General features: G+C 46.0%; 3 protein-coding genes and 1 long non-coding RNA gene across 11 annotated transcripts; 3 read left to right on the forward strand and 1 right to left on the reverse strand.

The window, feature by feature from the left end:
* Positions 1-5,810: 5,810 nt before the first annotated feature.
* Positions 5,811-6,936, reverse strand: LOC124670143 (fatty acid desaturase DES3-like). Its single transcript, XM_047206643.1, has 4 exons — positions 6,583-6,936; positions 6,303-6,395; positions 6,033-6,218; positions 5,811-5,915 (listed from the first exon to the last, which is right to left on the reverse strand). The coding sequence occupies exons 1-4, from the start codon at positions 6,598-6,600 to the stop codon at positions 5,823-5,825; spliced, it is 390 nt and encodes a 129-aa protein (XP_047062599.1). The 5' UTR covers positions 6,601-6,936; the 3' UTR covers positions 5,811-5,822.
* A 358-nt stretch (positions 6,937-7,294) lies between these two features.
* On the forward strand, positions 7,295-12,322 carry LOC124678204. 8 transcript variants are annotated; one of them, XM_047214118.1, is made up of 5 exons: positions 7,295-7,769; positions 7,852-8,022; positions 11,500-11,697; positions 11,875-11,968; positions 12,033-12,322. In XM_047214118.1, the coding sequence occupies exons 1-4, from the start codon at positions 7,317-7,319 to the stop codon at positions 11,899-11,901; spliced, it is 849 nt and encodes a 282-aa protein (XP_047070074.1). In that variant the 5' UTR covers positions 7,295-7,316; the 3' UTR covers positions 11,902-11,968; positions 12,033-12,322. The 8 variants fall into 8 exon arrangements, with proteins under 8 accessions (XP_047070074.1, XP_047070073.1, XP_047070072.1 ...); XM_047214117.1 differs by having other exon boundaries at positions 12,050-12,322; XM_047214116.1 differs by having other exon boundaries at positions 12,059-12,322.
* Positions 8,029-10,966, forward strand: LOC124678206. Its single transcript, XR_006994371.1, has 2 exons — positions 8,029-8,165; positions 10,926-10,966. It is a non-coding gene; the product is annotated as an uncharacterized LOC124678206 (long non-coding RNA).
* Positions 12,323-14,025: 1,703 nt separating the features above from the next.
* On the forward strand, positions 14,026-15,956 carry LOC124670108. Its single transcript, XM_047206612.1, has 3 exons — positions 14,026-14,156; positions 14,431-14,645; positions 15,341-15,956. The coding sequence occupies exons 1-3, from the start codon at positions 14,042-14,044 to the stop codon at positions 15,938-15,940; spliced, it is 930 nt and encodes a 309-aa protein (XP_047062568.1). The 5' UTR covers positions 14,026-14,041; the 3' UTR covers positions 15,941-15,956.
* The last annotated feature ends 318 nt before the right edge of the window (positions 15,957-16,274 follow it).

A 16,274-nucleotide genomic window follows, 5' to 3' on the forward strand; every position in this document is an offset into this window, starting at 1 on the left:
AATCATCCTTTGACAGTACTGCACCTTATAATTTCTCGCCTCCTTGGGTCTATATTCCACGTAGAACCTGGTCCTTACATGATTCCTCCATGCCACAATGAAGATGTTTGAGTCTCCTGCCTGCATTTTTTCTAAGATCTCTATGCCGCCAATCTTTGAAAGCTCACCTTGAATAATATAGAACACAAGCAGGAGTGAAGATTTTTGCAGCGAAGAACCTCTAGTTCTCCGAAATTAGTAATTGCCACCGGTGTAGTCTCGTGAAGCCGTGCAGTCGCCGTGGGCTTCGTTCTCACGGAGACGGACAATTGCGTTGTCGTAGTGCATAATCATATCAACAATTGTCATTTCCCCATCTAGGTGCAAGTGCGTACAAGAGTTTAAACTTTCACTACGCCGGTTACTTTTCATACCCAGACTGTAATCCTTGAGAGAGATACGCCGCAGCCCAAAGTTTCCTCTTGGTGTACATCCTCTTCATCCATGTTCTGGTTTTTGGGGATTGCCATTTTCTCGTAAAATGCATGCCATCGCTCCTCAAATACTTGCTCCGAGGTGGTGTAATACAAAAGAGTCCTGAACTCGTTCGGTGACTTGTTAGGTAGATGCATCTCCATATTTTTTTCAATGTGGAAGCTGCAGATGCGATGCGGCACACCGTAAAATACTTCGCCGATTGCGGCGATCATCACGGCATCTCGCATCCGTGATTACGCCTTTGGCTTCGTTGACACATCGCTTTGAGGAAAGTCTTTAGAAGCCAAACATATGTTTGTTCATTCTCACTTGAAAGGATGGCACACCCAAAAACCGTTGTCCTACGGTGGTTGTTCAAGCCCACAAAAGGAACAAATGGCATCTTATATTTATTCATCTTGTATGTGCTATCAAACACCGAGCACATCTCCGTAGTCCCGGTAATCCCTACGTGATCGGGAATCACACCGTAACATGTGCTTCAGTACGGCCTTTTTCATCAACGTCATATTCAAAGAAAAATTCAGGGTCCCTCTTTTTCCTCTTTGACATAATGCGGATGGCTGTGGTAGCGTCACCGTCAAAAAGCAGCCTCCTCCTCTCCCTAGAGCACATGTTGTACAAATCCTTTCTTGTGAATCCAACACCGACAAATGAACCGGAGCTCGCAATGAATTTTCTCATAATGAGGTGCTTCTCGATTCCCATGGATCCCATTGATAATATCTCGGATCTCTCGCGCGTCGTTGATGGTCCTATGGGACCGAAGAAACGGAGTCCGACATGGTTCAGCTGGGTCATGGTTATGTTTGTCACGAAAATCTTCAACAACCCGTAAAACCAGCTTCTTCCATCAAACTTGACCACCAAACGTGCCTTGCAGCCGCAGCCGAGACTCAGTGTCCGTGCCTATATACACGGCCTTCCGTGGTCGGCTGGTTTTTGGGACGTCCGCCCTGTCCGGAACACACAAAACGCCTTAACCGAATTACTCCATCATCAAACCGCTTAACCTGGTCAAGCCGGATGCTCGAACCCATAATCTTTAGCATATCTCGTTGTAGAAAGAATATGCTGCCGCTTCGTAAATAAAAGTCATCTCTTTTATCATCCAAGTATAAATCCCGATCACTATCGGGATATTCATTGCCATTGCTACCTTTGTGTGGTTTCTCGAGCTGACTAGCGCCCGGCGTCGCCCGCAAGTAGAAAACGTAGGCATTAATTAAAACTATAAATTTATGTGTTCCAGCTATATAAGACTCGATAAAAAAGAGATAACAACTCGGCTCATGTCAACGTAATCCTCGTGAACCGATGCACCTTCCACATCATCGGTGTGGCCCGTGTCCAAGTCGATTCACCGTAATAGTCGTACTCAAGCTGCGTGTCAAATTGTTCCTGAAATTTATTAATGCATTTCGAAATTTAGTAACCGTAAATTTTACAGATTGCCATCATTCCATGCATCATTTTATGTCACTGTATGAGTCACTACACATACCTCACTAGTATTTAGACTGTCTCGTGTGTTCACCATGGTTCTCATCATTTTGATCGTCCGTGTGTTCGCTATGGTTGTCAACATTATCAAATTCATCGTACGCAATCTGCATAAATTATGACATGAGGAACCATATATAATTTGATGATGCTTGGACTGCCGGTAATCGAAATGAAAAATAGTGGCTCACATCAAACTCATCTTCGCTCCAGCTCGGCTTCGTGCCGCAAATTATCCTCCATTTCGCAGTCATCGGAATTATAGCCGACGTACTCGTTTTGTTCCTCAATCATACCGTATATAGAGTTCTCCATATTCCGTAGTATTGGACCATAATTAGAATTGAAAAACCGGCAGAATTGCTTCCTCTTACTATGCTACAAGATGAAGTCATGGTACCTGTAATTTTAAACCCTAGCGGGGAAGATGCCGAGCCGGTGGCGCGCCTTTCCAAGGTCGTCGATCTGCGGGGGGCTTCGCGCGCGGTCGGCGGCGTCGACGTGCGAAACAACCACCGGCGGCGACGGACGTGCCGGCAACAACCGCCGACGGCCGGGCCGGCAACAACCGCTTGCGTTCAACCTAGCGACGGCGTGGAACAGCTCGATCGGATCTCCGAGACGTGCCGATGAAAACGATGCATGCAATGGGAGCTAATCACGGTGATTAGCTTAGCACGTGGGACCCACCCACGTGGGGTCGTCCGTATAGATACGCCCGGGCCCCGTATACTCATACGAGTCTTGCACTGGGCTTGGATATGGGTTTCGGCGGGCAGCACAAAAAAAACAAAATCGGGACCACCGTACCCCTTCGGCGATAAGTCGCGAGTTTGGAGAGGGTGCGCACCGAAGCACACCTCATTTTACCATTGTACGAACATGTCTTCCCTTAGCAATATAATTTCCTATTAAAATTTAATTACTTTTGTTAATTGTTAGGCATGCCAATAGAAGATAATACATTTTACGACTTATATTCATTTCCTTCTCTTGATAACGTGGAGGGCTAAGAGAAGATGTTTCTTTTTTTTATTATTGTACATGCCCTAACAATGGTACGGCAACTCCTCCGATCCTGACTCCTACACTATGTGATAGAACAAAGTCTCTATTCCGCTTAGTTTAGTGTGTTCGTTGAAGACACGAGATTTTTTTTTTACCGTTGACAACACAAGACGGTTTTAAAAGCACCAAAAGCAAGAAGATCGACATTGAAAACCTTATTCTTGAAGACCTTATTCTACGCTAGGGCCTAGTGTGTAAGTTTCTAGGTTTTTTTGTGTGTCGATGAGTAATGGTGAAGAAAGCGTCTCTGAATTTTGGCTGTCATATACTCTGCAGGGCGGAATATCCGGCCGGGTCGGATACTCCAGCTTTAATGCGTCAGCCAGTTCCAGCCAAATTCCGGCTAAGTCCCTCCACTATGTGATGTCTACTTGGATTAATGGTCGGAGTGGTCCGGCCAGCCTGAGCATATTTGCCCTTGGTTGGACCCTCTTGACCCGAGTGGTTCGGGCTAGTGGGAATGGGTGGGAGAGACCTCCGGCCAACCGGCCCTTCATGTGCTTATTTTCATGGACGGAACCCCACAACCCCGTTTGAGCCCGAAGATGTCGTCCACAGCAACAGGGGCACCACCCCGAGAAGAGGTCGAGCCTCGAGACGCGCCAGCCACCGGGAACCCGCCACTCCACGCTGCTAGAACCCAACGCGCTGCCACTGTTCGGGGAGAGAGACGCCACCACCATCCCCACCCGGGCTTTGCCTGATGGATCCTTTCGGCGGCAGTGAGGAGGGGTCGACGCTGGGAGAGCCTGCCGGCTGTGGCATTTAGGGTTTCCCCCGTGTTGCCTCCAGGAGGGATGTGGGGGCTAGTTTCTCTTCTTGGGTTCAACCTGGAGGGGGCCTTGAATTTCTCGGTACACCCTTAAGAATATTAGTATATTCATAATTTTGTTATAGTTTTCTAATACTGCGTAAAGAATAATTTTCAAATTTTAATTTAAAAATAAGGGAGCACTGGACCTAGGTAGCCAGAAATATATGCGTAGTACTCCCTCCGTGCAGAAATGTAAGACGTTCTAGTATTTTTCCGACCAGGTGAAAAGCCTGTGAAAAGACAACGCTACCCCTAATTTTAGATCTCATCGTTCTGGATCCGAGCTTCGTCTTCCTCGATCCCGATCCCGGCGGTGTCGTCCTCAGCCACAAACGCCCGAGCCAGCACCTCCTCCCCCTGCGGATCCACCCATGACCCGAATCCATCCCCGCCCACGCCCTTCCAATCCATCCGCGCGCCGTCGAAATCCATCTGCGCGCGGCGCCAAAGAGCAGAATTCTCGGGCGTTGCCGGCAGTTGTACCGCCCAGCTACACCTCCCGGAGGCCGGCCACGGGCCCCAAGCAGCAGCGCCATGCCGGCCCCCAGCCAGTAGTCGGCGTCCATGCACGCCGAGCAACCAGCCAGCAGAGCGCCGTACCGCCGGCAACACCAATCACCATACGCAGCACCTCCATGCTCGGGGAACCTCCAGGCTTCTCGGCAGCTGCGCTGGCTCAGCTCGCCGGAAGCATCATCTCATCTCCTTGATAATGTCAACGGCTCCCATTCAGCTCGCTGGCAGCTCCGCCTGCTCTCAAGGTCGTCGAGGCGCCTGAACCCGTCGTGCCTCAAGAACAATGGTGCTTCCAGATTTTAAATTTAGTACACCTGAAGAACAAGAAGAGGAAGTTAATAATCCACCTGCAAGTCAAAACCTCTGCTTCCAGACCTTAATACTCCTTGTGCTTGCTTAGTTGTGATGGAGTATTGTTAAAAACAGTGTCATGAATATTTGCATAGTTCATGTTTGTAAGTAAATTATGCATTGAATATTGAAAACAGTTCGAGAATAACAGAGAGGAACAGGGTGTCATTTGTTATGTGACATATTCCCATTGGTGCCAGTATTTTTGTGCGAGGAATACAAGTGCTGAAGTACTTTTGTGCAAATAATACAAGTGCTCAAGCAATCAACAGATTAGTTGACATAAAAAAGCACAGTATCTACTCTACAACACAATCACAATATCCACTCCCTACAGTACAAGCACAAAGCATGAACAACTCAGCTGAGAACAGTACTCCAAAATCATAAGCTCCCTTTCGTGTACAGAAAATGAGAGAAATTAACAGATGTAAACAAGCACAAAGCAGTGGAAATGGTGGGGTTCAGTAGTGCTTGATAAAACCTACTGTTGCAAGTAGAAGAACAGGTTAGCTGACTGCAAAAATTCAGATTAGACACATAGCCTTGTGGAGCGGACAAGCCCAAGACTGAGAACGCCCCGCTTCATGGAGAAGCCCTGTTGGTCAAGGCCTCCCAGTCCCATACATAGCCCTTGAATTCCTATAGTAACACAAACAAACCTACTGTCGATGCCATGCATGCTGGAAATAGCAGCTTTGAGTGAATTACCAAAAAATTCACTATCGCAAGTGCACAAGCAAACTAGAGGGCCAGGACTATCCAAGCCCAAGATACGGATAAACAAAAAAATCATGGAGAAATGAAAATTGTGCTCTGAAGTTGGTGGAGGTCACTGAGTTAGACCAAACTACTGTAATAAAAGTTTGCTAGTGCAGCATACTCAGAGTACTCATATACTCAAAAAATTCACAGAAATATGGAGTACTCCACTAATTATCACAATGCAATCATCACCGAAATATGGAGTAAGTAGTTACTGAATATTAACAATACAAGCAAGAAGAAAAAGATGCAGTGTACAAGCAGATGTTATTCATTTAATACTTAACTTGCAATTAATTAGTATACTTTCCTCAACAAAAAAGTGAATTTATATAGCACTTACATCGCCACGATACCAAGGGAGGCCCTGGTGACCATGGTGGTGAAGGTACTTCACCAAATCAAGCCACATCACAAACACCTGTTTTACATGAACATCAGATGATGTCACATTCACTTAGTTGCTCAGTCCGAGTGACTTAAAGCAAGTACTACTAACAAAACAGTTAACAGATGCAGATTCTGCATGGTTGCTTACAGCATATGGGACAGCATACCGTTTGAGCAGCGGCATCGGTCCGAACACACACGCCATTGCGATGAGGAGCGCAATCACCGTGAACCAGCAAGTGGTCGAGTTGATCACATCACGCCTCTCGTTGGGGGTGAACAGATCGCTGCTTGGGTTGAAATGCGAACCGTTCTTTCCAGGGCTTCTGTACCACTGCAAACATTAAAGCATTGGAGAAGTTAGATTCAGTGCAGTTTTCAGTTGAGACTTAAGGATTCAGAGCACAATGATTCTTACAAGGTAGACAGGGAAAGCCAGGACAAGGTATGGTAGTGAGAAGCGTAGCTTCTTGGTGCTAGGCACCAGCTCCTTGTACACATTCTCGGTGATCTGCATCCAAAAGGGTACATCAGCTGTAAGTAGTTAAGCATGGTTATTGATTTAAAGATTTAATCCATATTTGTTAAAATTGCAATTCATTCAACAACTACAGCAAGTAGCTGAAAAGGGTAATGGCAGCCTAATGATAACGACAATCATCTTTGTTGATCATCCAGTTCAGGGAAGATGGACTTACTGGTCGAGGTGGTGGCATTCGTCGTCGTGCTGGTCGGAGAAGTTGAATTTGACGGCGGCCCGGTGCTCCGAGGCGCAGGCAGCGTCTTCCCTATACTCCGGTGATGTAGGAGCCGTCCTGCAATCATCCCCGCAATCTGCCTGCTTCTCCAAGCCACCTGGAAGAAGATCCAGCACTGATGCAACCGTCGAGCACTGCCGCTGCAGATCTGGCCTCTCCAGATCGAGCGCCTCCAGCACGGGAAGTTCCCTCCCCGCCGCGACTCGTCGGCCATCGTCTTTCCCCGCAGATCGACGACATAAAAAAAGGGAAACTTTGACCATGGAGGGGCGGCGACGATGCGGGCCATGGAGAGGCAGCGACACGGGCCATGGAGGGGCGGCACGGAGAGGGAAGGCAGGGGCGGAGACAGGAGCGACCCGGCCGCGTGGGGATGGGCGGCGGGAGACTAGCAGCGTCGTGCGCTGTCGGTGGAGCAGAGTGGGTGCGGCGGAGAGGGTGGAGTGGTGGAGGCGTGGAGCTGTCGGGACGGAGGGCAGAACGGGAAACTTCAAATGTTTCGTAACGTGATTTTATTTGACCGTGAAACCGAAAACGTCTTACATTTCTGCACGGAGGGAGTATATCGCGTTTACGTGTCACGATCACTACCGAAAGAAATGACAAAAGGCCAAACCTCAACGCGTGTAGGAACTAGGAAGAAAGAAAAGAGGGAAGGAAGCTGCCTGGCTGCCATGGCCATGGCGTCGTCCGCCTCCTGCTGCTTCTCCCGCTCCTCCCATGGCCGCCTCCACCCTCTCCGCTCCCACCTCCCGATCACCACCACCAGTATCCCCGCGCGCCTCCCCCCCGGCCTACGCCTCGTCCCCCGCCCCGCCCCATCCCGGAACCCCCACCGGATCTCCTCCTCGCCCTCGCCGGCACCCGAAGCCACCGACGACGAAGAGCACAGCGCCGAAAGAGAGGAGCAGGCGGACCGGGACGACCGATACGGGTTCGAGATGGAGGTCCGCAAGCTGCCGGGGAAGAAGAACCGGCGCGTCGTGCGCGCGCGGGTGCGCGTCGGCGCGCCGCTGGAGGCCGTCTGGGCCACGCTCACCGACTACGAGGGCCTCGCGGACTTCATCACGGGCCTCTCCGAGTGCCGCCTCCTCCGCCAGGACGCCGCCTTCGCCCGCCTCTACCAGGTCCGCATTTCGTCGAGCAGGTTGGATGTGTGTGGGTGAGCTGTTGTGATAGATGGATGGATGGCGGGCTTGGTCTGTGCAGGTCGGGGAGCAGGATCTGGCGCTGGGGTTCAAGTTCAACGCCAGGGGCACCATAGACTGCTACGAGGGGGAGATGGAGGTGCTCCAGGCCGGGGCGCGGAGGCGGGAGATCGCATTCAACATGGTCGAGGGCGACTTCAAGGTCTTCGAGGGTAAATGGTCTGTCGAGGAGGTAACATGATGATGCCCTGTTGTTCTTGGTCACAATTCCAAATTCCACAAGTGCCATCGCAAAGTCAAACAAAATTATACCCCTACATTCTGTGATGCAATGACGATGGATGAGTCAAATTGTTAGCCTAGTAGAAAGCATAGGTTCATTTTTTCGATAAAGGATGTTTTATTACTTTGTGAAAAGCAATTACATCCAGCCTCTGCATAACCAGGATGCACACAGCTGTTCAAGGCTCCAGTACGAACAAAACATAAAAAAAGGCGAAATACATCCCGAAACGATGAACCTTAGAGCGCCTAAGGAGAGGGTGGAGCTGCAATCCGTAGACTATACTGCCACCCATGTAGGGAAAAAGTATCCCTCGCCGTAGCCTCCAACCGTGTACAGACCTCCGTAAATAGGTCGATTCTCCGCCCGCTGAAGAGGTAACCATGAACGGAGAATACCTGTACATCTGTAGATGACCTGCAACAAAGAACAGTTTTTATCGTTAAAAATCTTGTCATTTCTACTTAGCCATAGCGCCCGGATAATCGCTAGCGCCCCCACCCTAAGAAGCAACTTAAACCTTGAATCAACACCGTGAAGCCAATTGCCAAAGACATTTGCCACACTAGTCGGGGGATACAGGGTAGACGCTACTTGGATGATCGACCATATAGATTTCGCAAACCGCACCTGGAAGAATAGGTGTTTGATAGTTTCATCATGATGACGAGAAAACACACCGCGAACTTCCGTGCCAATTCCGCTTAACAAGATTATCTTTAGTGAGAATAACTCCTCGACGAAGGTACCATCCAAAAATCTTTATTTTTAATGGTATCTTCATCTTCCAAATTTTCTTATTATTATCAACTCGGTAAATCGAATGAAGGATTGCATTGTATAGAGATTTGACTGAGAAAGATCCATCTACATGAAGATTCCATCTAAATTCATCCGGTTCAGGAGATAATTGAATATCACCCAATCGCTGAACTAGAGTATTCCATGCTGTTAGCCTTTGTCCAAGTAAAACCCGTCTGAACGTCACATTCGGTGGTGAGGTAGCCATAACGGTAGCAATGGTATCACCTTTACGACGAACAATACTATAGAAAGCAGGATATTGTTCACTTAGGGAAGCATTGTCCAGCCAAACATCTTCCCGTAAACGTATCCGTGCTCCATTCTTAATAGAAAAGTACCATGACGAAAGAAAATATTTTTCGTCGCCATGAGACCAGCCCGTAAGTGAGAGTCTCCGGGTTTCCAAACCACTTGGGAGAGCGTCTTCGAGCCGATATACTTTCTCCGAAGAATAGTTTGCCAAGTCCCATTCTCGCAAGAAGCTTAAAAAGCCATTTACCTAGCAGAGCGGAATTCTTAACCTCCAGGTCATGAATTCCAAGTCCGCCTTGATCTTTAGGACTACAAACTATACTCCATTTAACCAATCGATATTTCTTTTCTCGTCGTCCCCTTGCCAAAAGAATCCGGATCGATAATAATCGAGTTTATGCAGAATTCTTTCGGCGTAAGAAAGAATGATAACATATACAGTACCATATTTGTTAGTACCGAGTTAATGAGTACCAATCTTCCTCCTAGGGACAACAATTTACCTTTCCAACTACTAAGGCGTTTCTGTAATCTTTCTTCCACAATCTTCCATTCAGCAAGTGTAAGTCTCCGATAGTGAATCGGAATACCCAAATACCCAATAGGAAAATGGCCTTGCCCGCAACCAAACAACTCTGTATATTGAGTCATATCGTTTTGGGCATCACCGAAACGAACAATTCACTTTTATGGAAGTTAATTTTCAATCCCGACAACCGCTCGAAAGTCGCTAAAATTAATTTGAGATTACGAGCTTTTTCGAGATCATGATCCATAAAAATAATTGTGTCATCGGCGTATTGAAGGATAGATAGACCCCCATCAACCAAATGTGGGATCACACCCTCAATTTGACCATCGACTTGGCGCGCTCTATGAGTATTGCCAAGCATATCCGCTACAATGTTGAATAACATTGGTGATAGCGGATCTCCTTGGCGTAACCCTTTGCGTGTTTGGAAATAGTGGCCGGTGTCATCATTGACCCTAATTGCCACGCTACCTCCATACACAAAATCGTGAATAAGAGCACGCCACTCAGGAGAAAAACCTTTCATCCTGAGTGTCTGTTGTAAGAAAGACCATTTGACCTTATCATAAGCCTTTTCAAAATCTAATTTTAAAATAACCCCACTAAGTTTCTTGGAATGCATCTCATGAACCGTCTCATGCAGAACTGCCACTCCATCAAGAATGTTCCTTCCTTGCATGAAAGCAGTCTGAGAAGGTTGGACAACATGATCCGCAACCGTATTAAGTCTAATGGTGGCCACTTTCGTGAAAAATCTTGAAACTGACGTTTAAGAGGCAAATAGGTCTATATTGTTGAATCCTTTTTGCCTCATTAATCTTCGGTAACAAAATTACTTCACCAAAATTTAGACGAAATAGTTCTAGTTGTCCTGTGTGAAGATCACTGAACAAATCTAGAAGATCCAATTTAATAGTATCCCGTAAAGTTTGGTAAAACTCCGCTGGGAAACCATCCGGACCCGGTGCTTTATTGCATTCCATCCGGAAAATTGCCTTCTTAACCTCATCCTCAGAATAAGGTGCGGTTAAGAGACCATTTTCTTCTGGAGAAACTTGAGGTATATCTTCCGTTCGACTCTCATCAAGGGAGAAAGAACTTTCCTCCGGAGGTCCAAACAGAACCTTATAATAATTAGTTATGTATGATTTGAGTTGCTCGTGCCCTTCAATGACCCCTTCATCTTGGATAAGAGAATGAATACGTTTTTTCCGATGTCTTCCATTGGCTAAGCCATGAAAATATCGTGTATTTGAAAGCATAGGTTCATTGGCATTCCGGAAATAGAAAGTTCACTTGCCTATAGAATCACTTGATTCATCGCTTAACTATATATCTTTTTTCGGTGATCCATGTCCACCGGTTGGCATCGAGCCCTTAGCCATTTTTTACCCTGTATCGAGTAGCGTGGAGGAAACGGGTGAAACGGCTGGACAGTTAGGCGCCCGTCATTACCATCTGCCGTCGGGAGCCAGAACGTCTAGAATATAATATAATATAAATTTATTATTTTTTGCACTCTAAGCGCCCATATTAGCGTCGGCGTTGTAGATGCCCTAACATTCGCATGTGACCAAACGAAGTGTGTTTGATATTATACTTGGGGCTGTAGTATTCTAGGTTCAGGTGGTTGGCAATTGATGGTTGTGTAGGTTTATGGTAGATTAGGTAACCAGTAACACTACTACAAGGCTGCATTTTGACCAGTGACACCAATTTAAGGCTGCATTTTGACCAGTGACACCACGAAACTTCACTTTCGACCAGTGACAATGTGAGGCTGTATTTCTTTGTAAATGGCAGCTTGGTGATCTGGTTGGCACTTTGATCCCGTGTAGGTCAATGATGTTATTGATGAAGGCGCTCCGGTTTCAGTGGGCCACGAATTTCAGACTACACTTTCTTATGTGGTAGAGCTGGAGCCTAAGCTCTGGGTTCCAGTTAGGCTACTAGAAGGAAGGATTTGCAAAGAGATCAAAGCCAACCTTGTTTGTATCAGAGAAGAAGCAGAGAGGATCCAAAGATTACAGGGCGAGGTAATTGTCACAAATCAAGCTAGTCCATCATGTAACATACCGCCCATAATGCTAGAATCTTTAGAACTGACACAAACATTTAGGACTGGAATGTTTACTTTTGTATTCTAGTTCCATTTTTCTTTCTTCAAACCACTGTCGTTCTTTTCACCGTTTCCGTAATTTTCCTCACTACAGTGTCATGTATTGTCAGTGATAACTTAGATGAATACTGAAGGCTTTCTTACAACTCCACCCTTGGTTACTGTCTGGAGCGCGCTCCTTAACAGAGGTATATTTAGCTCAACTTAAGTTCTGTTGTTATTGTTATACCCTCATGTTTAAAGTGCCCTCAGCCTAAACAAAAGCAAAGGCAATGCAGTGCCAGCTAGATAGAAGACCATGGCGCGGAACGGGGGTAAAGGTGTAGGTGCATCTGAAGACACGTCGAATCATTTCCCAAACATTTTGACATGCTGGATGAGCAAATGGAGGGACCTCACCGGAATTCAATCTTGCAATGTAGGATTTTGTTTTTGCTACTTAACTGAAGAATGAGTGATGAGTATACATGATTCGGTTAAAAGATGTTGATGCTGGCATGTTGGCGGTTTCTTTGCTGTGATGTACAGACACCAAACGAGTATCCTTGTGTATGCAAATCATTACAACTGATAAATATAAATGTCATTGATACGATTGATAATATTATTTATCTATTCCAAGAACACAGTTCAAGAATGCGACAGGGTCTTCGCTAGGCATATCCGACATGCTGTAGGCTTGCTGGAACATGTTACAACCGCAAACTCGTTGGCATGACCGGATCCGCAACTCCCCTTTCTCGTCGTAGATGTACTCCATGCTCTTGCGATGCATGATGTTGTTGCCTTTGTGCCATGTCGACCGGATTATACAGAATGTTGTGCCGCCGACATGGACGGGACCTCTCCGGCGCAATCTTCCACCTCAGGGGTGTTGTGTTTGATGTGGCAGCGGGTGGCACGACATCGATGCATTAGAGGCATCTTCTACTGAATTCGTGACGGTAGAGGCCGACCTAGGCTTCCATCTTGTGACGTAGTGTGCCCGACCATAGAAGCTAGCAGCCGCCAGCCTTGACGCTTCACTAGGCATCGGAGGAGAGGGTGCCCTTCTCACCTTCGGCAAACCTCTAGGCGGACAAGGACATGGATGTGACCATCCGCACCCACATTCTCCTTTTCCTCCTTGAACCTGAAGGCCTCCTCCTCGTTGTCATGTCCGTAGTCAGGGTTTACCACGTCCTCATCATCATCGCCTTCGTCGACAGTGACACCGTTGTTGAAGGTCTTCCACCACCTTTTGAACCTGTTAGGGATGTGGACGTTCGAACTTCAGAATTGCAGCGAAAGCGAAATCTATTTCACATTTGCGACCCCTCTCAATATTAGTTGTCTGGACTTGGAGGTTCCGCATCGAGAAGGTAGGTAAACAACTGATATTGCTTTCTAATCCCATTTGCTCCTAAAAGTAAGGCGTACTCTGTTTTGTTAACACAAGTACTTGAGCAACAATTGCTTAATGAACATCATATGACATGAAATTTGTGTCACTGAATTCGTTCTTAAAAGTGTTTTGCTATTATAGTGATTGTGTCACATAGTAAAAAATAATTATTGGCCATAAGCTTATCGTAACCAAATAAAATACACCTTTAATCGTCGGAGCCGAGGGAATAAATTTTGTTCCTTTTTTTTTTGAGAAACACAGTACAAACGTAGACGCTCACATACACGCGCATACACTCACCCCTATGAACGCACGTCGCCTCCCACTGAATGAATATTCCGCCGTTATGAGACACACAGATGTCAAACCTAGGGTTTGAACTCTGGTGGGCTGGGAGTACAACCACCCTCCTAGCCATCCAACCTCAGGTTGGTTCTCAATTTTGTTCCCTTTTACCTTCTCTAAAGTTCATCGTACTTGCAATGAAGTGGCTAATGCTCTGGCTAGAATTGGGCGTAGCGTGTTGAGTGGGGCATGTGTTGCTTGGGTCTACCTTCCTGCGTGTTGGATTTATCTGCGAGATTGTAATCATAACACTGTGATTTAATTAATATAAGGCCAAGTTAAAAAACAAATGGACTTTGTAGCCCTTTCTCGCTCACGTTGCAAACCCTGAGAAATAGAAGTGGGCCGGCCCAATCTGAGCGAGCAGCAATTCGTTCACTTATGATTGATCTCAATACCCTAACTTTCCATGGCGGGCGGCGATTCTTCGTCCATGGCGGTCGTCGCAGCAGACAGGGAGGCGGATGAGCGACTGTGGAAGAATGAGGAGCCGCAGCAGGTGGATCAGGACGAGGAGCAGGATAAGGGAATGAACCCTCTGGACCCGAGATTCAGCGAGTACGACCCCAAGAAGCGGGAATACATCTACACCCGCTACTCCTATCGCAGAGGACGCGACATCAACCTTGACCTCGACGAGGAATGTGAGTTTCTTTCCCTATTAATTTTTCTTTTCGATCCTTGTCTTGGTTACCCTGCACCATCAACTTTCATATGGCTCCTTATTGGTGATGTCTGCTAGCTCGTATGCATTCTAGAATGAAAATTAATTTCCGTGATTACATATTTACCCCATACTCGCTTAATTAGCATTTACTCTAAATTTATTCGAAAAGCAAAGAGTACCACCACTCCATTCTGTTCGGAATGGACCCATCTTTTCCTCACTTTGAAACGGTATTCCCTCTATTTTGACAGCGCCTGTTGGTCCAATGGTATATACAGACAAAGTCTTCCCTGAGGGTTTCTACCTGCCTAACACCATGAATGTTGTCTCAGTCAAGATTGTGTCCTCTGACTATGGCTACCCACTCCATGTCTATGGTACAATCATAGTCAGGGACAGTCTTGATCGCAAATGCATCTATATGTTCCGACGTGGCAAGGACAATTGCCAGCTCATCAGCTCAAAGGTATTACTACTATCATTTTCCGTATAAAATGTCCAATGCACCTCTAGAGAGGTAATATGCCAGCAGTGTAGTTCTCGTATTTGTAATTTCTCATTATTAGTCATCTTATATATAAAATGCAAAATTCATAGAAGCATATGCATGTTAATGAAATCACATTCTTACTGTACTCATATGTATTTATACTTTTATAGTGAAATCATTCAGGACATCCTCCATTCTATAAATGACTTATTCTAAAAGTTATTTATCCATAAACCTGATTTTGCTTTTGTCTATTGTTGTACTAATAACTAGTCTGGTTCGTTTACTGTGCCAATATCTGTTTCATATTATGTTAATTGTAGAGCAACTGTTATGTCGTATCCCCGTAGAGAATTGTCTTAGTAGGCCTGTGATTTGGCAACTCTTCCGTTCTTCTTCAGTTCTATTGTCCTACAAACCCTGCACAGTTAGAAAAGTAGTACTCCCTTCGATCCATAATAAGTGTTAGGGCTTTAGTTCAAATTTGGACTAAATTGAATTAAAGTTTCAACATTTACTATGGATCGGAGCGAGTACATAATACGAGAACATGAAATGCACCTGATATGTATCCTGTCACTCAAACAGGAACGCAAACCCCACAGCAGATATTGTTCTATATAAACCTCGAAAAAATGCCAGGAATTTATTTGTTCACTTTTGTTTTGCAGGACGACTCATTGATTTTGACTGGCCCAAAGAGAGGATTATTGTTCTGTGATTGGATATTCTTCGAAATTGATCTAAAGGTCAAGGACGTGCATGGGATGAAGGTCAAGGATGAAAGGCTCAGTAAAGGCTTGATGGAGTTGGATGGTGTCATGAGGCTACCATATCCAACCGAGCGTAACGTTCAAATGGAAACACTTGTCAGCATGCACAGCATATTGGATCTGAGCTACATATTTATTAGGAACGCGGTGGAGGGCACTGTTGAGGTCAGGATCCATGACGGACCAGCTGGTTTCCGTGGGAAAATCCATGCCTGCACCACAAACGTTCCACTTGACATTATGCTACATGATAGTAAAGTGAATGGCATACTAACCGCTGTCGATAAAGGAGTTGTGCAAATGGCACGCAGCATAGTAGGGGTCTCTGTCGATGAGCGGCTGCGGTTGACTGTAGCTGCTGCTGCCCTGGATGGTGATGAGTTATCTGTCTGCACTGTTGAGTTTACGCCAAGGCGCAATGGTTACGACGTAGAGGAAATCGCATGTGGTAACTATAAGATACTACTGAAGGTCACTTGGTCGAAGGTTTGTTTCTGAGATATAAGTTTTGGTTAATCAGTCATGCTTTATCAGGTTCAACTCTATCAGAACCGGTTGATTTGTTATGGTGTCAAGAGATGTCTATATCAGATTATATTACATGCCTGTTTCTAGTGTACATCAATGTATTCCACAGCTTTTGACACTTCGTTCTACTGAAATTGGTCTTGCACAGCTGCTGACACTTTGTTCTACTTCCATCTTCAGTTAACTCGTATGTCTTGCAGGTTGTAGCATGTCCTTACCAAATCTTCATTCACTGTAATAGTGAAAAGTGTGTGCTCAAAGAAACTTCGACTGCTAATGACAATTTTATCAACTGAACTGTATT

The sequence above is a fragment of the Lolium rigidum genome, chromosome 7 (genome assembly GCF_022539505.1).
Source record: "Lolium rigidum isolate FL_2022 chromosome 7, APGP_CSIRO_Lrig_0.1, whole genome shotgun sequence".
In the NCBI taxonomy this organism is placed as follows: Eukaryota; Viridiplantae; Streptophyta; class Magnoliopsida; order Poales; family Poaceae; genus Lolium; species Lolium rigidum.

Bases quoted from the DNA above. Each gene is read 5' to 3' on its own strand.
- LOC124670143 (XM_047206643.1), bottom strand. The intron at 6,219-6,302 runs GTAAGAATCATT...TAATGTTTGCAG, and splicing joins TGGCTTTCCCTGTCTACCTT to TGGTACAGAAGCCCTGGAAA. The intron at 5,916-6,032 runs GTAAGCAACCAT...CATGTAAAACAG, and splicing joins GGTATGCTGTCCCATATGCT to GTGTTTGTGATGTGGCTTGA.
- LOC124670108 (XM_047206612.1), top strand. From the start codon at position 14,042: ATGAACCCTCTGGACCCGAGATTCAGCGAGTACGACCCCAAGAAGCGG. The intron at 14,157-14,430 runs GTGAGTTTCTTT...CTATTTTGACAG, and splicing joins CCTTGACCTCGACGAGGAAT to CGCCTGTTGGTCCAATGGTA. The intron at 14,646-15,340 runs GTATTACTACTA...TTTGTTTTGCAG, and splicing joins GCCAGCTCATCAGCTCAAAG to GACGACTCATTGATTTTGAC.
- LOC124678204 (XM_047214118.1), top strand. From the start codon at position 7,317: ATGGCCATGGCGTCGTCCGCCTCCTGCTGCTTCTCCCGCTCCTCCCAT. The intron at 7,770-7,851 runs GTCCGCATTTCG...TGGTCTGTGCAG, and splicing joins CCTTCGCCCGCCTCTACCAG to GTCGGGGAGCAGGATCTGGC. The intron at 8,023-11,499 runs GTAACATGATGA...GATCCCGTGTAG, and splicing joins GTAAATGGTCTGTCGAGGAG to GTCAATGATGTTATTGATGA.